Source organism: Panthera onca, chromosome C2 (assembly GCF_046562875.1).
Source record: "Panthera onca isolate mPanOnc1 chromosome C2, mPanOnc1 haplotype 2, whole genome shotgun sequence".
In the NCBI taxonomy this organism is placed as follows: Eukaryota; Metazoa; Chordata; class Mammalia; order Carnivora; family Felidae; genus Panthera; species Panthera onca.
Window position 1 is genome coordinate 6,510,053 of NC_138347.1, and position 27,031 is coordinate 6,537,083.

A 27,031-nucleotide genomic window follows, 5' to 3' on the forward strand; every position below is an offset into this window, starting at 1 on the left:
TGTTTGGAAGTGATGTGGAAGTAAGAACAGCCGCAGCAGCCCGGCCTTTCTTCGGATCAGGAGATTGGTCTCTCTGCTGGACGTTTGTTAACTAGTTCAGTCCCTGTGTCGTTTATGAGCTATGTAGTGCTGTTGCCCATTTTACTCAGGGCAACTCTGCAGCCGGGAGAGGTGAAAATCACTAGCTGATGTAAAATTGTGCTCTTGGTAAGTGGGGATTGATGAAACGTTGAACGGGAGGCAGCCAAAGCTAAGATGAAAGGTATTTGGTGTGATTGGAACTTGTGAAGTGGAAAAAGTTTCAGAGGCTGAGAGTCGTGATGGGTTTGCATACCTTAGCGCGCTGGTAGAGTTTAGTCTGAGCTCATGTAAAGAAACTATTTTAGTGTCTGCTGTTGGTGTATGTCGATTGCGGGGTGGCGGTCACTGATGGCAATGTGTTCTGCTGGTGCCAGTGCTGAGGCTGGACCCAGGTCCCTGCTCTAACGTGAGAGCCCTGCGCATTCACTGCCGTCCTCCTTCCGAGTTAGTAGGAATTCTGGACTTCAGTTGTTTAAAATGTTGAGCATTTCCTTCCTTTACACATACTTGTAGAGATTAAAGGAGTACTTCTCGTTTTTAATTTTTAGATTCTCCATCACAAGACCATGGACAAAGCAGAAAGGTTTCCAGGAAAAGGGTCTGCTCCAGTGACTCAGACAGCAATTCCAAGGTGAAGAAGAAGTCCTCAAAAGCCAAAACGCGACCCCTCAGGACTCCTCGAAGAAGTGCCAGCACCGCCGCCGGTAAGATCAAGCTCATGAGCGACGCGGAAGACGGCAGTTCGGGCAGCGTGTGCACTAGAAGCCGACACGGGAGGAAGAAGCCCGTCCCTGCCGCCTGTGCCTCTTCGGCCCCGAAGATGGGGAGCGATTCGGAGGGAGCCGCAAGCTGTGAAGTGCCGGACGAGCCGTGTGCTTGCGGAGGGGGGCCGCGAGGCGGCCCTGCGGCCCCGGAGGGCCCCTCCGACTCGGAAGGTGCGCGCAGTTCCGAGCGCGGGGGCGGGGGCAGGCGCGCCCGGGGCCCCAGGGCGGACGGGGCGCCTCCCCAAGCCGGGCATTCCTCCGCCGGGTCTTCAGGGGAAGAGTCGAAAAGCCATATTCCAGGGGGCGAGACGGGCAGGAAGAAGGTTTCCGCGGAGGCCGCTTCGGAGCAGAAAGCGGCTGCGGAGCCCAGCTTCGAGGAGGAGCTGAGTTACGGGCTGCGCAGGTGGAACGGCCGGCGGCTCCGGACCTACGGGAAGGCGCCGCTGCGGGGGGCGGCGGCGGCGGCGGCGGGGGCGGGGGCGGAAGCCGAGGCCGGGCGCAAGAGGCTGCGCCCCGATCCGGGGGAGGCGCCGGGAACCGCGGCGCGAGGGGCGGCCCGGGGCGCGCGCGCCCCCAGCCCCAGGTCCGCGTCCGAGCCGGCCTCCGCCACCGAGTCCGACGGGGACTGTGCCGACGACGCCAACACCAAAAAGAGGAAAACGAAGGGAAAAGCGAAGGCCGCCGGAAAAGGTAAAGCCTGTGCGGCCGCCGCGTCCCGAAGCGCGCGGCGGCAGAGACAGAGCAAACGGCCCAGGTTGAGTGTGGACGATAACGACTGGGAAGATCTGGACTATGCAAAGTCGAAAAGAGGGCTTCGGCGCTCGAAAATAAAGACGAGGAATCAGGGCAGAAGGACCGTGAGATACCACGACGGGGATGATGACAGAAGCTTAGAGAACGGGATAGATTTTGATGATTGCACCTTATGACCTTGAGAGAAAACCAGTTCATTCGAAGAGGAGATGGACTGGGATTTGTGGTGAAAGCTGGCTGTTGAAATTCTTTTTTGTCCTACAATTCAGGGAATATATTTATATTTTTCTATGAAAAGTTATGAATGTGACTAAATCATGACTGTTATTTTTATTTGCACTTGCTTGCCTTTGTAGCAGCGTTCAGCACAGGTGCCAAAATATGCTTCATTTTGGGGGCAGATCTACTTTGACAGTATTGAACTACAGAGAGCAAGGATTTGAAACATGTTCAACACTAGACATCCTGGTTGTCAAAACCAAGAAGCATTACTTTCACGGTAGCAAGTGTCATGCAGTCATTTGCTGAGTGCGTCCAGAGGTGGTAGTTTCTAACCCCTGTTCTGTTGTCGTAGAACAATTTCACCCGTGGCCTATGTTTACAGATTCTTCATAAATATTATGTGCATACTGACGGAACGATCATGGGAGGTGTGACCATGATTAGTAGGCGAGGTACCTACCACTTTTTTTTTTTTTTTTTCCCTTTTCTTTTATTTCCCTGGCTACTTGAGCAGAATGCATTATACCAGATTTGGTCATTTTCATTCAAATGGTTTCTCTCCAAATGCTGTTGGGTCTTTTCTCTCTTTTTCTTTATTTTTAAGGAAAATGTCATCACTTTTATTTTATAAACTTGAATTTATAAAGTGCTGGTAAATTATTTTTTAAGATGTTTGGATTGTATATTTTAAACCTCGAAGGCCCCAAGCATAGCCCTGGCATTTTCTTTTAAATTGTGCACTAACAGAATGCTATATAATTTGTCTTTCCAAGATCTCCTGATTTCTGTGTAAGGGATTTAACCAAAATCTTGGTCTTCCATAGTCTTACTCTGTGAAATAGAGGAGTTTGTGTGCCTTAGATTTAGGAAAAGTGTGTTCTTTAATAGAGTGTACAGGGCCAAGAGAGTATTTAAATTATACGTAGATCCCCCCCCCCCCCCATTTCCATTGAGATTGTAGAGTTCAGTTTTGTTAAGAGTGCAATCGCAAATCTCATCTATATAGGGAAATAGTTCAATGTCATTCTCCACCTCTCCGTTTTAGCTTACTGCTGCCATGTGCAATCCCGACATTCTTTGCGGGGGCAACTCAGTGCATCTTTTGTTAGTGACCCCTAGTTTAAGAAACTGTCTTGTGTTGTGGGAGAAGACTTTTGGAATCCATTCAAAGTGAAACTTCTGTCACATCATCAAATACCATAGTACACTTATTTTTGAGCCAAATATTTTTGCTTGATAGGTTGTGCTACTCCGTAGAGTGTAGGTGGCCATTCCTAGCTCGTTTGTGCCTGAAGATGGACTTGATTCCAATGGTTTACATATTTCGTAGCTGAGGAGTATGTTGCAGTACTCCTACCTCTGTTATTTATTGGCCCTGTGTTTGGTGTCAGACAAAATTAATCCTCTTCTCCTGTGTATGCTTAAGGTGGCAGATATGGAAAAGCATCAGACTCTGGTATCAGTGTTAGAGAATGTTCTTAAGTTTGTTACTTTTTAGTCATCTATTCTATTTGACATGGTAGAAGGTACTTTCTATTCTGATGTAAGGGGAAGGATGTTTTTGGACATTACCAACCGAGACAGGTGGGATGCCTGTCTCTCCTTTGGTTGTTTGGAGAGCTGTCGCCGCTTCAAAACTATGATGCTCTTCTTCTCAAAGCTTGTGTTGAGGGTATAGTACAGAGAGAGTGATTCAGGAGAATTGTCCTTGACTATTGACCTGAAAAAATTAATGGAATGTTCTTTACTTCCCTAGTTTTAAGAAATGGTGATAGATGTCATTTCCATTAATTTATTTAAACTCTTCTTAAGCTTCTCTGTTTTATATCTATTCTCAGGGTTATAACTCCATGTTTACCATCATCTGCAAAAAGGTACCAAAAAAATCCATAAATAAAAATAGAGAATACATTCTAAATCTATAAATTATTTTGTAAGATGATACTTTGATCATTTAGGCTTCATCGGTAGAACTATTCTTAATCTTTTGGCCTGAGTTAACTGGTCATAGATTGGCTGGTCAACCAATTACTGATTTTTCTTTCTGTCCAAAATGGTTAGAACTTTGTATATAGAAAGCAGTGTTTTGGTTTCATCTGGGGAAAAAAAAAAACCAAGAATTTGTCCTGGTGACTTTGAAGGCATGGTTGACAGTGGTAGCTTCTCCAGTTCTGAAGTAAAACTAAGGGATTATAGTGAGAATCATTTTTATGGGTTTTTTTGGTCATGGTGCTATTCCTAAGGTTAACTTTGAATATGTGACACACACTCCTAAGTACTTTAAGGAAAATTAATAAATAATTAATAGTTCAAAATGTTTACATTGAGCACTAGAACATGTTTGACTTTTTTTCTACTTTATGCGAATTGCGCAGGGATTTAATGCACGGATGTACTTTAATGTGTTTGGGATCAGTTTGTATTTTCTTGTGAAAAAGACAAAAGGTTGCAAATTGAATGTGAACTGATCCAGAAGTAAGTGCTATCTGGCTTTCCATTGCACTTGAAGTAACTTGATGGTGTACATGAAAACAAACCAGAACGAAACTACTGTGGTCGTGTATGTCCAAAGCCCTATGATTTTATTCCTTTATGGTTGGAAAAAGGTCTGTGGTTATCAGACTTGATTTTTGATTCCTTCGAAAGTATTAAGGAAAAAAGATGTCAAACATTTAAAAAATAGCTGAGGTTTAAAAAGCATTTTTTTCGTATCATACTTATTTTAAAAGGGTATACTGACAATGTGTAGTAACTTCTGAATAAAAGGGAAAGTGTATCCCATTTTCAGATACTTATTAGGGTGGTCGTTCTCCCTTTTTTATTTTAGGGGAAAATCTCTGATTAAATCCTTTCTCAATTTAGAAATGCTTGGAAAGAATGATAAAGCGTTTATTCACAGCTTCTCAGTTACAACATGAGAGTTTCTTCTAAGTAGTAAAGAGTCGTACCTAAAAAAGCAAATTAATTTTATAATATGAAAATGGGGAGAAGAATTTCTGCTCGGGGAAAAGGCACTTCAGAACCTGGAATTGCAAATGGAAAAGGAGATCTGAAGCCAAAAGAAATGCCATCTTGAAAGTATTACTGTCCCCAAATAATAAGACCTGTCACTGAATCTTCACGCTCCATTGGTTAATGACATCTTAGGTAAAACATTCTTAGAAGCCTCCCTACTTAGAAGGGTTCCTACTACATCCCCTGTCCCTCTCCTAGCCTTTTAAAATAACCAGAACACAGAATGTATTAACTAAAGTGTAGTGCTTTAAAAAAACCAAATTGAAAGGATTTTAATCTCTTTTGTCAGTGCACATTGAACTTGATCATGCCACTTGAAAACAATGAGGTTTGTGTGTCAGTAGAATGCAAGAGTGTTGTTCAAGGCGCTCACGGTATTTGTAGTTTTCCTTCCTACTCTACCGTATTGGTTTTTTTGAGTAACTTTTAAATGACTAGAACAGGTCGGGTGTGCCTTGCCCTTTATAGCTGAACTATCAGCTCCACCCTTTTTATCCATATTAAGTCAGCGTATTTACTTTCTCACGCACCTTGTAGTTGTCCACAAACACTTCAGCACCTTACACTGTATGGAACTTGTAGTTCAGTTATCTCGTGGTATGATGGAGTGCACCAGAGCGCCTTCACTGCGAAAGAACTTTCCATTATTACCTAAGTCGATCTCTCAACTCCCGCTGTGGATAACAGCAAATAATAAAGCAGAAACCGTAAGAAATTTGCAGCTTCGCTGTTTAAGACGGTCTTGATTCTAGTATTTGGGAACAAAGACCAAACCCAAGTATAATTTGTCAAAGCCAGGGAGAAAATGGAACGTTGTGGAAAAATCTAGTCCAGCCAGATTAGCACATGCTAATACCACTTTGGTAGCTCAAAATTGTGAATTAATGGAGAGGATTAAAGTGTAAAGACTATAATGGCGAGGGCTGTGTTGTCTTTTCTCACGTTTTGAGTTTTTCGTAGCTATTTTCTTAAACTGTAGATGTTGCCTTAAGGGTATGTGGGAATTCTCAAAGTTGAGAGATTTTTACCACTTCCTGATAATCTGCCATGCTGGTTCCTAATACACTGTTAATTTGGTAGAAAAATCTGAAGACCTTTTCTTGGTGTCTCCTCAAGGATTGCTTGTGTGGATCTGATGTAGGGAGGTTGGCCGGGGCCAGTTATAACATCGGGGTCTTACAGATCCGCAGGCTCTCTGTCTTTGGCGGCCTGTAAGTAACTGTAGACTGTCTGTCAGGACTCATAGCTTCACTGAATTTAATTGTCAGTGTTTCCGTATACTTTCTGGTCATACTTTAGTTTTTAAGGTAATTTGAAGGTAAGTTGTATCATTTATTAAAACCTCTGTTGGGAATTTGGGCTCCTAAAGAGGCTTCTGACTGACCCAGCTGGAACGAGACGGCCAGCTAGAGTTTGCCTGGACCACAAGCGGCCAGCCTGGCCTACGGGGATGTTGTTTAGAAGTTATTACCCTTTTTGATCAGTGGCTAAATGTCGAAAATGATCTTTCATTTTTAATATATTGAAGGTAATTTTCTAGGTGCTGATCCTCGCTTAGTCCTTGGACCATACGCACACATTCAGCTCACCTATGAGACTCTAACCGTTTCACTGGAGCCAGACAAAAAGGCAGATCTTTAGAAGATTTTCCACTCGCACACGAGATCTTTCAAAACTTTAACTTTCTAAATAAACTCATTACCATGCCTGACTCTCGGTTGGTATCTAGGAACCAGTTTAATTTTTTTTAGTTACTAAAAGCGTATAATAAACTTAATGTTATCCTACTGACAAGTGAAAGGTTTTTTCTTTCCTTTTTTAAACTACGTCAAGCCTTCTAGCTGATTCATTCCATAAGGTCTGCAGGAGGCAGCCAATTTCCCTTGCAACTTATCTTTACTGTTTCTCAAACAGCTTACTGTCCATTTGTGACTAGTTTCTCAAGCAGGCAGAACGCGGGGCCACACCGTGTTGGATGGGCCCGGAGGACTGAAGGGAGACTAGAGACGGGCTTGAAAGGGGGTTGGCGTGGGATTGTCTGTGCCCTGCTGCTTCTCTTCGGTGAAGTAATACAGTCGAACACCAGTGTTTATTTCTGATACCCTCTCCTGCCAAACAGTTCGAAATGCTCTGAGAGCTATCTAAAGAAGTTTACTAAACAGGGTCGTTGAACTCATACTTGATAGAACTTTTATCAGATTTTTAGAAAAAAACTTGCAGTAGTCATCATGAGTTTTTGAGAATCGTAAGAATGACTGTCACCGGTTAACTGTTTGCTAAAGACAAGAGAGAGCTGTATAGCGATGAGCTACTCAGCCGTAGAGGCAGAACAAAACCAAGTTCTGTGGTGCCCATCACGGAGTGTGCTGCATTTATTCAACCGTAAGAGTGACCAAGCTGGCGAAGAACAACTCTTGATTAGGGAATTATTTCTGACAAGCTCAGGATCCCGTGTGGCCCCAGTGTAGAGGCTGACTTCTCGGTGTTAACCAACTCACCCGGAAGATAGAAGTGTTCCGTACTGAGAGTTACAGGGAACACGTTAGTCTACAGTCATCCTCTACAGAGACTTTCCCGTGTATGGGATCTTTTTGGAAACTTACGTTTTTGGAGGGATGACTATCAGTGACAAATGCTGTCTGTTTCCTGAGTTTTGATCATTTTATTATCAGTGAAGGGCAGACAGTGAAGGAAGGGCATCTCAGACTGACTCTGTCAAAAGCCTTGCTTGAGGGAGGTGGTTGTGTTTTGCAACTAAAAGGTTTCTCCTCTGTGGATTGATAACCCGCCACAGCAGCCACTGACCTCAGTACTTCAAAAGTATGTAAAATAGGCTAGCACATTTTCATTTTCAGACGTCTTTCATCATCTTCCATTCTCAGATTTGTTTTTAATACCGCAGTTAAAATGCGATGAGATTAAAATTTTTCATGCTTCTATAGCAGTGATGTGAAGTTTATTCTGGGTTTAGGAAGACAGTTTTGTATTAAGTATCATAATTGGAATATGATTAGTCCTTAACACGTAGAGGCTTAGAGATGCTTGCTCTGACTCAAAACGGATGTCTGCATCCAAGTTCCTATTCACCACAGAGCGTCTTAGAATACAGTGATCTGGGCGTTAGAATTCAAGTGGTCCCCCAGGTGAACTGTGATGGAGTGCTACTACGTAGCATGCACGTTTTCATTCCACGAATGAGGTTTTTGCCGTCCCCCAATAGGGAGTCATTTATAGGAAAGCAGCAGTGCCTCAGGCTCCCACTGCTCCAGGACACGTGACTCGCCAAGCCCCACCAAGACCGCCCAGGACAGTTCGACTTGGGGGACCGTACTGACTGGTTAGTATTAAGTGACACTGTCCCGTTGTGTTGTTAGAGTAGTGGCCTCCAAAATTCTTAAGCTTGTACCCTGACCTCTAGATTGGACTTCTCTCTAACCCTGAATTATCCTGTGTATATTTGTAAAAACGATTTGTAGTTTTCTCAAGGAGAGTAAAGCACTTTATAATTTGCCAAGTTCTCAGTAATAAAATTGACCCCGACTCATGTGTACATATTATTTTTTAACAGTTTCCCACACTGTCACTCTTCTGTGTTCCTCAGATTGCTTTTATCTTCACCCTGTGAGCTTTCCGCTTTAGGTCTGGGGCTAGAGCTACGGCTCCATCAAGCTGGAGCGGCCGTCTACACTAGCACGGACTCTTCTCTTCTCCCCCGTCTTGACGCACTAACTTATTGGAAGTTCAGATTTTCTTAAAGTACTTTTAAAAGCCTGATCAGAGTTTCTTCAATAGAATCTTAACTGTTTTCCCTCATTTTGGATTACAAATAAGCGCTTATTCAAACGAGTTCGTGTTAGTATTTTACCAGGTTCCTAAACGGTCAATACAGGTGCTGCCATCAGTACATCAAAAAGGAATTCATTGCTGCACCTGAAGTCCTTGTGTCCCAAAGAAATTCTTAGTTGCGATAGGGTTTTCTCCATACTATCGACGTGTTGTCGAGATCGATCTGGTTGGCTGCTTTTAATGTTTCAACGCGCAAATGGATGTGGTTGAGTGACTGGTGTGTGTCCTCATCCCCACTGTAAGTCGAATTTCACCTTAATTTTGTTACACACTTAGAAAAGCCTCATTTGTCTGTTGTAGCATGTTAATCTGCCTTCTAGTATTTGCCTAACATTGACGTAATGTGCCGAGGGTTCATTTTGGATCGGGGGTTGCTTTGCAGAGACCGTAGTTCGTACCAAGCATTCCCGAGAAGAGGCCCTTCCGGGCAAACGCCCTGCCCTTCAGGCCGCTTGTGCGAGCGAGGGCCCAGAGCCCGCCAGGCGGTGCTGCCCAACGGGCCGCGGGGATGAGCTCAGGCCGTTCAAGAAGTGCCATTTTTGCAATGCCTGGTGACTTCCGTTGAACAAAACGTGTTAACCTTTAGAAATAGGATTTCACTGGAAACACATATACGGCACCTAATTGGCCAAAGGGCCTGCTGCACTTGGGGGGCGGGGGGTTGCTTTTAGGATAGCAGCTCCTCACCTGCTCCGGGGGAGCTCTGTCACGGGTCTTGGAGAAAGCACATCTTTGAAATGAGTGTCACAGAGTTAGGGCCAAATCTGAAGGGCTTTCCTTTCGAGAGCAGAAGACTTTTCCTCAATTCTCTACTAATGAACGTGTCAGTCAACAGAAGCCCGTTTTCACCTGCAACTCCTTTGCCCTTGGTGACGGAAGGGCAAACCTCTCCGTTCATAAAGGAAAAGCTGGGAGGGTTCACTGCGATAGAATAATAGCATCGCGTGATGGCCGACAGAATGAAATGAGCCCTCGTTTTCTCGGCTTTTGTAGTGAAAGGGACCCAGTGGGAGAGAATGCGGATGTCAAGGGGGGAAATTTCAGTGATCTATAGCCTGTTCTAACCGACTGCTGACTGTCTGGAAACTTGAGGTGCGGTCCTGCAAACTCCCCCCCCGCAAGACTTGTGTGCCTTTTCAATGGTTTTAGGTAGTTTGACTTAATGGCTGCAAGACCGGATGGCCAGCTGATGAGGCCTAGCATTCAGGGGCTGATGCACTTTAGGTGCGTTTGAGATACAGGTTTTCCCACCACTGGCAAGTAGGGCGCTCCTGGGAATCTTTCCTAAGCCCAAATAGCATGAAGCAGAGATGCAACTATGCCATTAACTTCTATGGGAAAAAACTGGGGTCATATGCAGACCCTGAAAAATGACCCGTCAGGCTTCTCTGATACCTTAGGACACGCTAACATGCACAAAGTCAGTGGAGGTCAGGCCCAGGTGCTCGGACAGTTCCAAGAGCTCTGGCAGCGGGGGAGGGGGCTTGGTGGGCGGTGTGCCTCTGGAAAATGTTGCTGTCAGAGCCAACACCGAACGCTGTTTGTGCTTTCCAGGCTTTTTCTTTCTTTCTTTCTTTCTTAGTGTTTATTTATTCTTGAGAGAGAGACAGAGCATGAGCGGGGGAGGGGCAGAGCGAGAGAGGGAGACAGAATCCGAAGCAGGTTCCAGGCTCCGAGCTGTCAGCACAGAGCCCGATGTGGGGCCCGAACTCACCAACCGAACCGTGAGATCATGACCTGAGCCGAAGTCAGACGCTTAATGACTGAGCCACCCAGGCGCCCCTTTTGGCTAGCAAAACCCGGCAGGTCTTTTGTAAAAGCGAGGTGACATCCCGCAAACTTCCAAAAAGTGGAGAATGTCTGTACTTCTGCCCTAGAAGTGCACTGATCATTCCTGGATTTGAAATTTGCAAATGCAGCTCTGAGACCCGGGCAGAAATAAAAAGGATGTGAGCCCACCTAAGCTGGTAAACGCAGAGCGGTGGGCATAACATCATGTGACTCGGTACAACTGGGATGGATCCCCAGCCACTCCGAGCGAGTTGCTTCTCCACAGCGTTTAGTCTTGCCTCTTGACAGTGGGGCCCCTCCAGTTTGTAGCTCTCAGCTACAGCAACACCTCCTCAAAGGGAGCTTTCCTTGCCCTTTCTGGAAGGTGTCCGCATGGCTCCCAACACTTTTTAGTCCTTACAGCAACTAGAGTTCCAGGTATAGAATTAGTTTGCTTTAGCATCCGTATCCTGATCCTCTGGATGCCTGGCATATACCTTGCTGAGAAAATATCTGAATAATAAACGAAACCAGGATTTAAGAATTACAGTTAAATGAAATGCTCAAATAGTTGAAAAAATAGATCTAGGATTAAAACCATATTTTCGTTCTCTAAAATGAATAGGCAGTTCCTTTTTATCTGCCGGTTCATGTTTTTTTGACTAAAGGTGTTGGAATTAACACTTTCAGGACTGTCTTGAAGCAGAGCTGATAACCGCGTCGTCATAGTCGTGATGGCATTGCTTTCTCATTTAGGTTCCAGGAAAATTATTTCAAAGCTCATTGAATATCCTAAGCTAGTTCGACATAGACTTTTAGAAACAATACCAAAACTTTAGTGCTTTATGATGCCACGGGTACCTTCTCAGAAGTCTGGTACTGTTTTAAGTGACTGTTCTCTTTCCAGATTGGACAGTATACCTGGTGCCATACTACTCAAGACTTCCTTTTGTAGGTGTGGAGGTGGGAGTAGTATCACTGATGATAATCACTTACGTTTTTTCCTTATTTGGCAGTGTGAATAGTTAAAAAATTTTTTTTTAACGTTTATTTATTTTTGAGACAGCGTGCGAGCAGGGTAGGGGGAGAGAGAGAGGGAGACACAGAATCCGAAGCAGGCTCCAGGCTCTGAGCCGTCAGCACCGAGCCCGACGCGAGGCTCGAACTCATGAACCACGAGATCATGACTGAGCTGAAGTCGGACGCCCAACCGACTGAGTCACCCAGGCGCCCCAATGAGTAGTTTTAAAACTTCTGATCTGGGGATTTGTTATTGAGGAACATACGCAGCGGTAAAGTCTTGTGTTGCAAGTGTTTGCATTTATGTGAACTTTCACTCATTTTTCAGACTCTGTTCCCGGAGACAGAGAACCCAATACAAAAGTGAGAACGTGTATGCAGCATCATCAGGATGCAGTGCAAATGCCTCGTGAAATTCTGAAAGCAAAAATGGCATCTGAGAAAGTTCCCCGTAGATGTGTTACTGTGGCTGCAAATAAAATAAAAGTAGGAGTAATCTAAAGGAAAAGCTTTCAGGACCAGAAAATGTCTGGCTTAGAAAGAGCAGCAGAAAACTGCCCCATCGAAGTGCGGCTGCTGTGGCTAAGGAAAAGTTACCGAATGTTTATAAAGAGGAGGATACAAGCATAAATTCAGGAAGTGAAAAAGAACCAGAAGGTATTAATAGCACAGCGCTTTTCTTAAGGCGTTCAGATCCTGGAAAGAAAAAGCACAATAACGACTAGGAAAATGTAGGAGTGATTTGAATTTGGATTCAATCAGGGATTGTATGTGATTGGACACAATCAGATACAAATACACTGGCAGTTGCATTCTGCTCCTAGTTTAAAGTTAATCCCTTGTTGGCACTTTCTGAGGAATTTTCTTTTCTTTTCTTTTCTTTTCTTTTTAATGTTTATTTTTGAGAGAGAGGTAGAGTGTGAACGGGGGAGGGGCAGAGAGAGAGGGAGACACAGAATCCGAAGCAGGTTCCAGGCTCAGAGCTGTCAGCACAGAGCCCGACGCAGGGCTCGAACTCAAAGGCCCTGAGATCATGACCTAAGCCGAAGTCGGAGGCTTAAGCAACCGATTGAGCCACCCAGGCGCCCCACTGAGGAATTTTCTAAAAGCCATACTCCAGTGGGTCAAAGTGGGAGGAAACCTTCCTTGCAGTGGGCTCTTGCACAGAGACACATAACAGAGAATCCGAGGGTTGGGGGGTATAATAGATTGTGGAGCCCGTAGTGGAGAGGTGGAAAGAAAAGGACAAATGGCCGGTCACAAGATTATTCCTGTTTAGAAAGGAAGGGTCTTGGAGAAATCTCTTGGTTCCTTAGAGGAACATAATGGAAAGTGTACAGGGTCTGTACCTTCAGGGACTGGAAAAAAAAAAATGTCAAAATCGCAACCTGATGCTAATTTTAAGCCTTTTGCATTAGAGAATAAAAATTTAGACCACCATAGCTATGGTGTTTACTAAAGTAAGAGGGAAAAAATATTAATGCACGTTTCAAGAGGAAGTGCCATGGAGCCAATTTGACTTTTGAGTGAACCAAATACCTAAGTAAGATCCAGTCCATGCAATTCACAACCTCACAAGTCTAAAACAACTTAAACTGGAAGGACCTGGGGATTGAATGATGTGGAGGTTGATGATCGAGTTCTGAAGTGGAGTGTTGGAAATGGGCAATTAGCAAAAACCCATCAATGTCTTATTTTGTTTATAATCTTGGAACTCGTACTGAATGGCGACCACTTGATGTGACTAATTCAGGGAATATATATTTTTCTATGAAGGCTATGAATGTGACTATCACAACTTCTTTTCCTCACTTTTCCTTTCACATAACTGCATTTACAGTGATGCCAAAATGTACCTCATTATGAGGCAAGGTCTTAGTTTTAACCAGTTAATAATAAAAGGTATAGATTAAGATCAAAACAGTCATATTTTTGGATGATAGTGACATCCTCTTAGGTTTCTTTTCAGCACCTTAAAAATCAGTATTTTGTGAACACTTTGAGCAAATTGGTTACAGTTTCATCACAACAAACTTTACTGGCAGCATGTGGGCTATTTCATTGTGGCCTTTGCTAGGATTAGAAAATCTGATCTTGATACTATGAAGAATTTCTTTGCGATGAGGTTTAATTTGTTGTTAATTGGTATTTGTTGAAATTAAGATCACCAGATTAAATGAACGCACTGTTAATCTTAACATAGTAACATGCTATTGGAGAAGCGAATTGTTAGAAGCAAGTTGTTTTCCCATTTAAAAATATCTGTGAATATTAATATATGATTTGCATGTGTAAATCTGAAAAAGTGAAATATAGAAACCTACGGGTTTCTATTCCTTCTTCATTAAAAGACTAATGTAATGCATATATTTTGGTTATACAGACAGACCCAAGTGTCTAGATTACTTGAGAAATTTGTTTGTGGTTGCATGTCTCCTTAAGAAAAAGGCTTTTTGTCGTTTATTTTCCTCTCTCTTAGCATAAGCCAGAATATTTCTAACCTACAGAGTCTGTGTCCTTTGCTCTCTGTTTATAGTGTACTTTCATCAGAAATACTGATACCAGTATCTTGTTACTAGTACAGGTGAGAAAGGGAAGAATTCCTAATAAATTGCTAATATTTTCAGGTGCATGGGGTTTGATTTTTGATTGCTAATGAACTTTTTAAACCTATTTCCGCTCCCATATTTACCCTTAATTTTGTGGAAATTTCTTATTGGGGATGTTCTATCCTTAACAAATACCATAATATGAAAATATTTAAGTCTCAGTTAAGACTATTTTATGCAAAATTTCTTGACAATTTCAGTGTAATCAAAGAATTTGTTTTGAATTTATGATGTTCTCTGATGGGCTTAATTTCCGCCAGTACTTCAGACGGTGTCACCAGCGATCTTTCCAAATGGAATCTCTTTGCTGAATTAGTATTTAAATTGAACATATATTTGCCTTTTTAAAAAGTGCTTGGCCTAAATTTATTGTAACTGCATGAAATAAGCATTTGTTTAAAACTTAACATTATTGTAAAACTCTCTGAAATGTATGCAGAATTTAAACCATGGCCAAATGTATTATTACCCTACTCCTAATTTTAATCAGCTTTCTAGAAATGATTTCTTCATAATGTAATTGTAAAAGCAAATCGAGCTTAAATTTTACTGGTTAAAAATGGCAAGTTACTTTATTGGACAAAAGGATTAAGTCACAGTGATACCCAAACATTCTTTTTATTCTGCAATTCAGTCCTTCTCTAAAACAACCCACCGGTATAAATGCAGCTTAAAAATACCACATTGGTGGGGCACCCGGGGGGCTCAGTCGGTTAGGCGTCTGACTTCAGCCCAGGTCCTGATCTCACGGCTGTGAGTGAGTTCAAGCCCCACATCAGACTCTGTGCTGACAGCTCAGAGCCTGGAGCCTGCTTCTGATTCTGTGTCTCCCTTTCTCTCTCTGCCTCTCCCCTGCTCATGCTATGTCTCTCTCAAAAATAAATAAACATTTAAAAAAATTAAAAAAAAAAATACCACATTGGTAATCTTACTCCGTAAGTACAGCCAAACTTTCCCAAGCTCTTACGGGATAGCACTTTGGTCATTCTTTATACTGAAATGTTCAAATTTTGCTTCAAAACCCAAACATTTATTTTGCTGGAATGTGTAAAACCGCTAAAACTGATTCAATGTAGATGCTTTTGTCGATCGTATTTCTCCACGTCTTAAAACAAGGTATTTCTAGCAGCTTCCTGAGATTTGTTTGATTACCTCCAGAGGCTCCGCCTGCCCCCAAACTAGTACTGAACTCTGTGCTTCTCGGCAGCGTTCCAAAATGTGAGCAGTGCCACGTGTTTTCAGTACGACTACGTGTAGGTGAAGGGTCTGTGTCGCTCGCCACCCTGGACCCCGTCACTTAAAGTGTCCGCGGTTGCGCCTCGCGCCCGCCCGGAACAGTGTCGGGCGATGGGTCCTCCGCCGCGCCCCGAGGAAAGAGAACCGGCTGGAAAGCAACTGCACACACTGCTTATTCGTGAAAGGCTACTTAAAGCGAAAATAAATTTTGTATTGGAAATGGCCACGTTTTAAAAAAAGAAGTAACTATTTTTGCATTCTCATAAACTCTTTTAGATCGGCTTGACAATCATCAGCTTTTGAAGTGTGAATTCTTATTGCCAGAGTAAAAGTCGCATTTTATACCACCACGAAGCGCTGTATTTCTTCCCGCCCTCGGTCCGCAGCCCGGTGCTTAATGCAGCAAAGCTGCGCCTCCAGGAGGACGGACTCGGGGTGAGGGAAGGAAGGGCGGCTGAGCCGGCTCCTCCCGGGTCGGTCACCGGCCCAGGCCCCACGCCGCAGGCCCCAACCCCGCCGCCGGCTCGCCCCTCTAGCCCGCAGTCATCAAGCCTCTCGCTGCCCCTGCGGACTCAAGCTGCGGGAGAAGACGCTCGGGATTGGCGCGGCCTCAGGCACCCGGCGCGCGTGCGCGGGGGCGTGGCGCGAGGGCGGAGTTCAGGGGCGCGGGGGCGGTGCAGGGGGCGTGGCGGCGCGGGGGCGCATGCGCCGAGCCGGCGCGCCGCGGTTAGCCTGGGAAGGTGGCGGGGTGGGTATGGCGGCCACGTTCTTCGGAGAGGTGGTGAAGGCGCCGTGCCGAGCCGGGACGGAAGACCAGGAGGAAGAGGAGGACGAGAGGAGGGAGACGGCCGAGGACAGGGAGGTGCGGCGGCAGCTGGCGCGGAAGAGGTGAGGTCCTGGGCGCAGGACCCTGGGGCTTGCGGCCGGTCCGCGGCCCCGCTCTGCCTGGGGCTCGCCCGGCACAACCTGCCCGGGGTTCAGCGGGGGGCCTCGGCGCGGCCGGCAGAGCCAGCCCGCGGCCTCGCAGGGCCCTCCCTCTGCGTGGACTTGGGGGCACTCGTGACGTGTTCCCGGGCTGCGGTGCCGTCGCTGGGCCCCGCGGTCGTCGCGTGTTTGGTTCGTGGACTTAAGACAGCTCTCTCAAAAGCCTCTTTATCCTCCGCCCCACTCTTCGTTAGCATCGGTATCGGCAGCAGGTGGATGATCTGTCTCTTTAAAAACAGAATTATTTCCAAACACACACAGGTTGGAGAAAGTAGTAAAGCGACCCTTCATCCCTACCCAGTCATGTAAATTCAGCAGTTAATGAAGATTTTGCCGCATTTATCTCCCGCCACCCCGAGTGACCATAGCCTTTCACCTCGACATTTTTCAGAATGCACCTCAAACGATATGGGCACTTTCTTGCATATGCTGTTATAACCCCTAACAAAATTAATAATTCCTGTTACCATTTAATAGTCCGTGCATGATCAGATTTGTTCAGTAATCTCAAACATGATGTTCACAGTGTGTTTGTGTAAATCAAAATCCTGACAAGGTCCACACATTACCTTTGCACTTTTCTGTCTCTTGAGATGCCCATCATTTAGAGCAGCCCCTTCTCACCCGTGCCGAGAGACGTGTCCTGTAGGATGTCCCACACTCTGGATTTTTGTCTGATCTAACGTGTGTGTCCCATTACCTGCGTTTCCTGTAAATGGATGTTCCTTTTAGAGGCGTGGTCAGGTGCAAGTTCAATATTTTGCTGGCAAGAATGCTTCCGCGGTGGTGCTTGGTGTTTCTTGTTGCCCGCTGTGACCCAGTTGTCCCACTTTTAGGGATGCTAAGATTGATTGATTGATCAGTGGGTCAGGTGGACAGCCTGATCTTCATTGTGGAGTTCTCCATGAGTTTTGCATCAGGTGGTTTTATGTTAGTTATTGTTGCTTCAACCTGTTGTTTCCTTTCAATTGTAATTACATTCCTTATGAGTTTAGAGTTTGCGTGTTACCTATTATAAGACGTATTTATAGTACCCCTTTTCTCCTTATATGGTACTAAGTATATTTAAGTTGTTTCAGTTTTGTCTTTTGTTTCTTGTGTTAGGGAGGTGCGGCTCTTTCGAAGACAAACAAAAACATCTTTGGAAGTTTCTCTGCTGGAAAAATATCCTTGCTCCAAGTTCATAATTGCTATAGGAAATAATGCAGTAGGTGAGTGGAGATATGTGGAGATACTGAACCTTTTGTTGAAAGAGCAAAATCCAAAGTTACTTATTGCTTTCCATCATAAAGGATTTCAAATGTCTGTTACTTTTTTAGAAAAAGTCATAGCAGAGTAACTTTTTATCTGAGTAAAATCTATGCCTCCTCATGTGATACCAATAAGACTTAAAGGAAGTGTTCTTGGGGCACCTGGGTGGCTCAGTCGGTTGAGCTTCCCACTTACGGCTCAGGTCATGATCTCATGGTCTGTGAGTTTGAGCCCCGAGTCGGGCTCTGTGCTGACAGCTCGGAGCCTGGAGCCTGCTTCGGATTCTGTGTCTCCCTCTCTCTCTGACCTTCCCCCGTTCATGCTCTGTCTCTCTCTGTCTCAAAAATAAATAAACATTAAAAAAAAAATTTTTTTTAAGTATTAAAAAAAAAAATGAAAAAGGAAGTGTTCTTAGCTCCAGGAGGTTGTAAATTCCGGGAACTGGGTTTATAGTGTGTTGAGGTATCCAGATTTCTTGAGACTCCTGGGTCTGTGTGGGGCCGACTTGGAGGGACAGAGGTGGCATGTGTACGTGGCCCCCTTGCACCAGTGGTTCTTCACGGTGTTTGAATTAACGGGCTCTTGATAGCACGGTGAGAACCCTAAAAGTAACTATGATCGCTCACAATTCTGAGCGTTCCGTCGCTAACGTTTTTGAGCCCTCAAGTTTGAAGGCCTGTTCATGGATGCCTGCATCTGATAGGTTAATGTTAGCACAGAGCAGAGTTCGTCCAGAACAATGTACACGTGCACGTGCACAAACCTGTGTAGTTTTAGCCAGTTCACAGGCTGGGGGGAGAGCCTTCAGGGTCTCCAGTGAAGTAGACCCCTTGCCCTATAAGGTAGCCCCAGTGCTTGGAGGACATCGTTAAGTACATGGTATATAACTACGGACTCATTGACGTAAAATGCTCCTGGCCTGGAATTTTCCCGCAAGTGGTACATCGTGAGTGTGCGGTAAAGTCCGGCAGTAAACCTGTGTCCTCAGTTCCTGCCTCTAATCTGTATTTGGGGGCAGTAGCCTTTAACTTCCTGAGGCCTCAGTTTCCTTTCCTGCAAAAGGGTGGTGTAAGGTCAGTGGTCTTAATGGCTCTTGTAGAGCTAGAATTCTAGGGTAACTTGGAGCTGTTTTTTACTGTAGAAAATGCAGCTTGCAGAACCAAGCACTAACTCAATGTGAATTGTTTTTCACAGCATTTTTGTCGTCATTTGTTATGAATTCAGGAGTCTGGGAAGAAGTCGGTTGTGCCAAACTCTGGAATGAATGGTGTAGAACAACGGACACCGTACATCTTTCCCCGACGGATGCCTTTTGTGTGTTTTATCATCTAAAATCGAATCCCTCGGTACGTGGGGATTGCTCGTATGCTTCAGAAGTAGTTGTTTAGCATTGTTCATGTGGTGTCCGTTTGAAGTTCGTGTTCCTTTACCTCTCCTGTTGGGCTGAGGAATTCTGCCTGTAGGCAGTGCTAGTAAGCACTCTTTTGTTTACGTGAATAGCAACAGGATATATACAGTGTGTTGATAAAGTTCCTAGGAAATTTGGAGATCGCTTTGGTAGGAAAAAACCATAAACAGTAGACATTCAGACCTTGCGCTCATTCACAAAATTCTTTCAGCGTGCAACTCTTAAGTGTGCAAAACCGTGTTCACTCTGAGAAAGCAGGGGCTTGTCCTTTGTTGCCGTGTACCCAGTGTTCAGCAAATGCCTGGTTCATGCTGGAAGCTCCGTTAACGTTTGCTGAACAGATGGAAGCTGTGTGCGTTCTCAGCACAATTCTCTGGACATCGAGCTTCTCCCCTGTCCTGATTTGTCCTGATTTGTTAAGTCCGAAAAGTCATTCTGGAGCTGATGCTAAGGAATTTCCTCGTGTCCTGTGCATTTGAGTCCTAATCTTGGGTCCATTGAGAGGACACGGCCCAGTGGGCAGTTTGAGAGATGAGTCAGGCAGATGAGGTGGCCAGGCAGGTGACGTGTGTCCCCACCTGCTTGTCTGACAGAGTACCGTTCCACAGCTGCTGAACGCTTGAACAAGGGCCAGGGCAGGGGTCCCAAACAATGGAAGAAGTCACTAATTCCAAAATATTATAATGTGGCTTCTTTCAAAAGGTAAGGGTTCCACATGTTAGCCTTTTAAAATGTAAAGTTTGATTTTGTAATACTTACCGTTTTTATTTTAACATGTAATCCAAAGCTATTTAAGTTTGAGGATTTTTATACACATCCAGCATTTATAGGATATAACGAAACTAAGCATGTTTTCGATTTGACCTTTAGTTGGAAATATTTCACTTTAGAATGGGTTGTGAAGGTCAGGTAGGAGAAATTTCTGTCCCTCCGTCTGGTTGTACCATTTATTACTCAGCTCTCTCTTGATTATGCAGAACCTGCGTGTGTAGTTCATTATGTATCCAGTCTTTGTCTTTTCCCCTATCGCCAGGCACCGTTTTCCCCTCCTGTGCTTCCCTTGGGTAATTAAGTGTCAACATTTCTGGCACTATTTTAATGGATGTTGAGTTCAGTGGATAATATCATTCCATGAGTATTAATAATCAAGAATCCATCATTTTATGGCATGGGGTCGTCACAAATCACTTCATTTTGACCATATGGTTTGGAACTTGGTTTCTAAAATAATACCATGTTCACAGGCACCGGTACCGTTCTAGAATGCCCTTTGGGCTGAGGTGCTGTCAGGCTGTCATTCGCTCTGATAGCTCCTAGTGTTTGCATAACGCTTACATTTTATAGTGTTTACGTTTATTTTGCACTCGGTCTTCGTGGTGTGTGACCCCCCAGAAGGGCAACAGGACTGGTAATTCCTGTGCTATAAAGAAGATGCTGGTACCATTTACTGGTAGTATCTTCAGGGTCTCCTGTGCGAGCTCTTGCGGTCACTCTGTCCCTGTGTACTTTATTCTCGTGCTAACTGCCAGTAGTGGCTCGATTCTTAAATTTTAAAGATAAACGAATAAGCCAATAGCAGTGCAGAAAGACCCGTGTTGTCTAAAGGTTATATTGGGATTCAGATGATAATGTAAACGGTGATAGTTTGGGGTGTGTGTAGAAGTCATTTGACCTGACAGAATACTTGGAATGTGATTTTCCAGGTCTTGCTCTGTCAGTGCAGCTGCTATGTTGCTGAAGACCAGCAGTATCAGTGGCTGGACAAGGTAAGAGACAAGTGAAGGCTGGCCTGTGGTCACACCGAGTGACGTTCCTTAGGCGTTCTCTATCTTGATGCTTGAACCTACGTAGCTAAGTGCTGGAACAGAAGTCTTTGTTGTTGTTTTTCTAAAAGACACTGTAGCAATCTAGTACAAAATTCGAAGAATAAAAACTCATTTAACAAATGTAATCAGCAATGTGCTGAAGACTGCGGGTCATAGAAGCCTAAAGCGTCTCGTGATTCTTCCCATCCACCATGTTGTGACCTTCGAAAGAGAAGCGGGCTGCTGACCAGAAACGGAACCGGGTCACGGCCAGGGGCAGAAAACAGCAGTGCTGACAGTGTTGGCTGGAGACGCCCCGAGTTGGGAGGCAGGAAATGGGTGTGAGCTGGATTCAGGGGGTTGGCGCCCGGCTGCTGCTTGCTCCAGATTCCGAAACATTACATCCGTTTTTCTTAGCATTAGGAGAAATTAATTGAGGCTTCATTTTGTGGGAAAATTGTGCACGTGGTATGTGCCCAATAAAACATATTTTTCAGGGGCGCCTGGGTGGCTCGGTCGTTTAAGCGTCGGACTTCAGCTCAGGTCATGATCTCATGGTTCGTGGGTTCGAGCCCCGCGTCGGGCGCTGTGGTGACAGCTCAGAGCTTAGAGCCTGCTTGGGATTCTGTGTCTCCCTCACTCTCTGCTCCTCCCCGTTCATGCTCTGTCTCTCAAAAATAAATAAATGTTAAAAAGAATTAAAAAAGAAAATCATTTTTCAGCAAAGAATTTAGGAGTTTTAGAGAATACTCATGATTCTGGTAGTTGCATATTATTATTATTTTTAAATAATTAATTTATTTTTGAAAGAGAGAGAGCAGAGAGGAGCGGGCAGAGAGATAGAATCCCAACCAGGCTGTGCATTGTCAGCGCAGAGCCCGATGCAGGGCTCGAACCTGCAAACTGAGGTTGTGACCTGAAGCCGAAACCAAGAGTCAGATGCTTAACCAACTGAGCCACCCAGGTGCCCCCTGTTGCATATTATTTTTAAAGGAAGTAGGTCTCATATATATCTTAGTAACATTTCAGCTTAAATCTTAGATATATATTTTTTTTTTTTTTTTATTTATTTTTGGGACAGAGAGAGACAGAGCATGAACGGGGGAGGGGCAGAGAGAGAGGGAGACACAGAATCGGAAACAGGCTCCAGGCTCCGAGCCATCAGCCCAGAGCCTGACGCGGGGCTCGAACTCACAGACCGCGAGATCGTGACCTGGCTGAAGTCGGACGCTTAACCGACTGCGCCACCCAGGCGCCCCTTAGATATATTTTTGTATAGCTGTTAAAATTAAATTCATTAGAAATAAGAAATTTGGTGTATGCCTGTTTCAGACCAGATTGGCATACTTAGAGACATTTATTAAAAGTTATTAAATACATTTTATTAAATGAGGAATTATTTAAGAAGGTCTTTGACCCTTCCCATGATCCTGTATGTGATTTTGTGTTTTGTACCAATATTTATTTTTCTAGGGAGAGAGTCCCTAGCTTTCCTCAGATCTCAGAAGGGCAGGAAACTGCTGTGTTAATTCGTGTTTTTTTGATTTAAGTAGGATGACTATTACGTCAAAAATATTTTATTATTTTTGTACTACAGAGCACCTTTTTTCTTCCAGACTTAAAAAACTTTTTAATCAGTATTTTTTTTTTTTTTTTCCTGCGGGACACTCTTTGGGTCCCCCTACTGTTTGGTTCATGTCAGCCACAAAATCCTAATAATCACACATAGTCTAACAGAGTGCTCAAGTGTGAATTCAGACTATAGGTATTACAGGGAGGATGATAACTTAGGCCTTGTGAGTAATGTTGTTTTTTTTTTTTTAATTAAAAAAATTTTAAATTTATTTTTGAGAGAGACAGATAGTGCAAGCAGGGGAGGGGCAGAGAGAGACACCGAATCTGAAGCAGATTCCAGCCTCTGAGCTGTCAGCACAGAGCCCAATGTGGGCCTCGAACTCATGAACCGTGAGATCGTGACCGTGCCGAAGTCAGGTGCTCAATCAACTGAGCCACCCAGGCACCCCAGTAATGTATCTTAAATGGGATGTACCTGCTGACAGATGTTTATTGTGATAACTATTTTTTGTTTGTTTACAGATCTGTGATATGATGAAATTAGGCTTACAAATCCTTTATGACACATAGAATCTTTAGTTCTGTTGTTATTGTTTGAAAAGCCATTCTCTTTTCATAAAATATTTTCCAAAGTGGCCTAAAGTCTCCTTTTTTTTTTCTTTAAAAAATAGCTGCTTTTTTTGGGTTTACATCACCATAGATTTTAAAAGCTGGAAGGGTCCTTGGAAATTCATGAAATACAAACTTGGGAGGAAATAAAGGTCTAGAGTGATTGAAACTTGCCTACAATCGAAATAGTGAACTTAATCATTTGCACTGATACAGCACTATTCATACAACTTGCAGCTTAGAAACGTCTTCATTAAAAAGTGTTCTAGAACACATCAGTACATGGATTAGAGAAAGGGGATCGCTTCCTTTTGCTGATAGACTCCTATTCTGAAGGTAGCTTGCAAGTAAAGCCGTGTTTAGACATAACCTCTCTTAGTCGAGATCTCGTAGTCAAGTGGCAGGTCCACTCTCGGTGCCAGTCCTGGTTATCCCTGCAGCTGCTCTGGCCATGTGTGTTCCTGACTTCCATTTACTACAGGTTGCAGTTCCCTCAGGTGGGTGGGCAGTACTGTCGTTCTTAGTTCACAGATGAGGAGAGTGACGTAGAAAATCACCAAGCTAGACCGTGACAGAACCGAGATCACGCCCAGGTGAGGGGACGGGACAGCAAAGCACGTACTCTGTATTTCAGTGGACGCGTCCACCTCGCAAGGCACGGTGGGTGGTGTTGGGTAAACAGCTAGAGGCATGTTTCTATTCCGTAACAAAATTAGAGATGTCTTTTAACTTGGGGTCACTTTTGCTAGGTCTTTGGCTCTTGTCCAAGGAAGAACATGCAAGTGACTGTGCTCACGTGTCGACATGTTACTGACTATAAAACCGCAGAATCTACCAGCAGCCTCCATTCTCCTTTCCTGAAAGCCCTAAAAACAGAGAATTTCAAAGAGCCTCCGTGCTGCTCACTGCTAGAACAACCAAATATTGTGCATGATCTTCCTGCCGCAGGTGGTATTAAAATTTGTAATATTTACGTTACAGCTTATTATTGTTGAATTGGTTATTTGACTGTTGGAGGTCTTTTTAAAGTAGTTTTTGATGATGACTGATACCAGTGTTCTGCTGTTCGTCTTTAATGTCTGTTGTTGCTAGTAGGTTGTGCTTGATGTGAGTTTTAACATTTTCCAGACACACAGTTCCCACGCGAGAGCAGCTCAGAGTTCTTAATTAACTGCTAGGCTTCAGAGTTGCTCTGTTTCTTTTTGGTCCGTGATAACTCATCACGCAGGCCAGTGTTAGATGTAAATTGTTGGTGCACGGAAAGTTGGTAAAGTATGTTTTAATTGTCGACATAGAAGTCTCCAGAAACTGAATTGTAGTAGTGTTGTCAATGTTTTATTTTTTACTCCTGTTAATTATACCCTAGCATCGTATCAAAATGAGATTGTCAGTTACTTTTCAGTAGCTGATATATTATATAATTGCTATTTGTTAATAAGTAAAAGTTTTTTCCCCTGTTAAATGTTAGGTTTACTAGAATAAGTGGCTAAGTATTTTACATTGTGCACTATGTATTTATTATTTACTTTTAATTTATTATATTCAGCAAAATTTTAATCTTGAAGCTACTTAAGATGTGTCTCCGTGTTTTCAGGAAATGCAAAATAAACTGTTTATAAATGCAAGAAATTAGGAAGATAAATTAGCTTTGAAAGAACATATGCATTGTAAGGGGTTTAATATGGCAGTAAACACTTTGATTAAGGGAGGCAACAGAGACAACTGTTTTTAAAAGTAGCCTTTTTTATATAGAGATGTTTAGTTTAAAAAATCACATAGTAGAAGACTTCAATGGTTTTTTCCCTTGTATGACTCATAGTTCTGAGTTACTGCCAAGTGTGGAAAATCCCTGCGATTCTGTACTTGTGCTATACTGATGTGACGAAGTTAGACCTCATTACAGTTGGAGCTTTTAAGCCTGTCCTTTCTTCCAGAAGCTTGAAAGGTTTGGTTAAGGTAAGGTTTTCACTCACTGACTTAATAGCTGAGTTGCCACGAACTTAGTAACAGGTGCAAATTTCTGGTACCAATGTAAAACCCAAGCAATGCTTAGAGATCCTTTTTTCTCAGAACAAAGCTTTCTAGTCCGGCACGTTGAGTGGGCCCGTCACCCTCTTTTAGATGTGCTCCTGTCACTCGAGAACTGTTTTCCCACTTTCTCATGGTAGATCCTTGCAGTGTGTGGATATAAATCCCAGGCGGCTATGTAGAAAGATGGTTTCACTGTTCAGGAAGTTTCTGTAACTGACTCATTTGGAAGGTGCAGTGTTTAAGAAGGCAGTCGTGAGCACAGCAGGGGTCAGATTATCAACGTTGATTCACTTAATTTTGCGTGGGGCTGGCTGCCCTCGGTGCGTGTTCTCGGTGCGTGTGTCGCGGGCTCTTTCCCCAGGAAGGTTCGCGCTGGGACGTGTGCACAAGTTTGCCTGTGGTTGCCGGTAGTTGAGGACCCCGCCCCCCTCCTGTCCCCGAGGGGCTTGCTGGAAGTGCATGGACCCTGGTGAAGAACTTCTCTCTTACAGGGAAGAGACTGCAACAGTGTTCGCAGTGCAAGTCCTGCTTTATTCTAGAATGACCATTGGCGTTAAGACACCTTTTTGGGCACGTTCTGTTGGGGTTAGCTCGTAAATTCGTTTGCTTGCTAGGTGGTCAGCTCCGTGGGAATGGACCGCGTTTCTCCATTTCGGTACCCCCCCCCCCCGCCCCGTCATGTACCTGGCACGTAAGAGGATGCCCGGTCGTTTGTTGAATTGTTAGCAATAAAACCGGAAAACAAATGTAATCCAAGCATAATTTCAAATTACCGGGAGTCACGAGCGGTTCTCTAGTTAGCACCACTTCCAGAGCACATGCTAATAGTCGGTTCGTGTCTGTAGTGAACGCCTAATAGGCTCTTCCCACTGCCTGGTGAGTGCGGGCCGTGGCTGGTCTGTCCCTGCTGTCGTGCCCAGCCTTGGCCTGCAGGTGGCGGAGGGGACGGTGGCGCAGGGGACTGTGATGCCAGTCAGGGCAGGGGAGGGGGAGGGGGGGAGGGAGAGGAGGAGGGGACGAGGCTCGTTTGGGGCGAGGCTGGCACTTTGGCTGGATCTGAGAGATGGATGGATCCCCGTGGGTAGTGGCGTGTGCAGGGGGGCGTGTGCAGAGGGGTGCGTGCAGGGGGGCGGCTGGGAGTGCAGAAGGGGGCAGGCTCGGGGCGCCTTTGAGGAGGGCGGGGCAGAGTTGGAATTGGGGGCGCAGGGGCGAGAGAGCTCCCGTGGGAGAGAGGCCGGGCTGGTGTGTGTGAAGGCCGTGTGGCACCCCCAGCGGGTTTGGGGCAGGGGGAGGACATGCTTAGATGTTTCCTCTGCGGGAACACGGAGATGCGCTGCCGCGGTCAGGTGCTCCGTCGATGTCCTGAGCGTGTGGGGTTGGAGTGGGTGGCTTCGTTGTAACCGAGTTCTCCATCTCCCTGTATTAACAATTTTTTTCTCTTCTTCCAGAATATTCCCCAGAGCACAGAGATACTGAAGAAGTTGATGACAACAAATGAGATCCAGAGTAACATTTACACGTGATTCCAGAGGTGGTTTTGTACAGTGTGTTATTACCCACCCGTTCCTTTAAAGGGAGCTGCGTGACCCGTTTTGTTGGTTCCTTTTTTTCCAAGGGGGTCTTTTGAGGGTGTTCGAACAGAATAAACTTATTTTAAATTCATTGTAGTTTTAGTTCCTTTCTTTGGTGATATGAGCCAGATGTTTTCTTGTATCCACTAGGTGGGAGTGTTGTTTTTTATTTGAATATTTTACAGTAATATAGTTAGACTTTTAAAAAGCCACAGCTAACAGGTTTTATTAATATATAGGTATAGTTACTTGAGTGGAAAAATTCTGTGTGACATTTGAAAGTTGATTGGTGATTCTTAGTATGTGAAAAGTTTGTATTTTACGGTTTTTTTTTTTTTTTTTTTTTTTTTTTTTTTTTTTGTGTGTGTGTGGGGGTAAAAATTGACAGGGTAACAAGGTTCTGTATTTGCTCAAAATGAAACAAGAAATGTGCATTTCCTCACTTTTCAGTACCACCTGACGGTGGCCTCTGCGCAGACTT

The 27,031-nt window shown here is 44.3% G+C and overlaps 2 protein-coding genes across 4 annotated transcripts in view; both read left to right on the forward strand.

The window, feature by feature from the left end:
- Positions 1 to 8,375, forward strand: part of BRWD1 (bromodomain and WD repeat domain containing 1) — a 124,754-nt gene extending 116,379 nt beyond the window's left edge. Inside the window, exon 41 of the mRNA XM_060640877.3 lies at positions 630 to 8,375. Within this exon, the coding sequence (XP_060496860.3) occupies positions 630 to 1,774 (1,145 nt within the window). The 3' untranslated portion in view covers positions 1,775 to 8,375. The remainder of the gene's footprint in view (positions 1 to 629) is intronic.
- A 7,641-nt stretch (positions 8,376 to 16,016) lies between these two features.
- On the forward strand, positions 16,017 to 26,641 carry PSMG1 (proteasome assembly chaperone 1). Of its 3 annotated transcripts, XM_060640889.2 has the most exons (7): positions 16,018 to 16,204; positions 17,405 to 17,511; positions 18,746 to 18,897; positions 20,663 to 20,725; positions 23,698 to 23,896; positions 24,768 to 24,904; positions 26,428 to 26,641. In XM_060640889.2, the coding sequence occupies exons 1-7, from the start codon at positions 16,020 to 16,022 to the stop codon at positions 26,500 to 26,502; spliced, it is 918 nt and encodes a 305-aa protein (XP_060496872.2). In that variant the 5' UTR covers positions 16,018 to 16,019; the 3' UTR covers positions 26,503 to 26,641. The 3 variants fall into 3 exon arrangements, with proteins under 3 accessions (XP_060496873.2, XP_060496872.2, XP_060496874.2); XM_060640890.2 differs by lacking the exon at positions 20,663 to 20,725 and having other exon boundaries at positions 16,017 to 16,204; XM_060640891.2 differs by lacking the exon at positions 17,405 to 17,511 and having other exon boundaries at positions 16,091 to 16,204.
- Positions 26,642 to 27,031: the final 390 nt, after the last annotated feature.

What these genes read in the sequence shown, in the direction of transcription:
- PSMG1 (XM_060640889.2), top strand. Translation starts at nt 16,020, where the DNA reads ATGCGCCGAGCCGGCGCGCCGCGGTTAGCCTGGGAAGGTGGCGGGGTG. An exon ending in ATCTAAAATCGAATCCCTCG is followed by an intron (nt 18,898 to 20,662) that starts GTACGTGGGGAT and finishes GTGATTTTCCAG; the next exon opens with GTCTTGCTCTGTCAGTGCAG. An exon ending in GCATGATCTTCCTGCCGCAG is followed by an intron (nt 23,897 to 24,767) that starts GTGGTATTAAAA and finishes TATGACTCATAG; the next exon opens with TTCTGAGTTACTGCCAAGTG.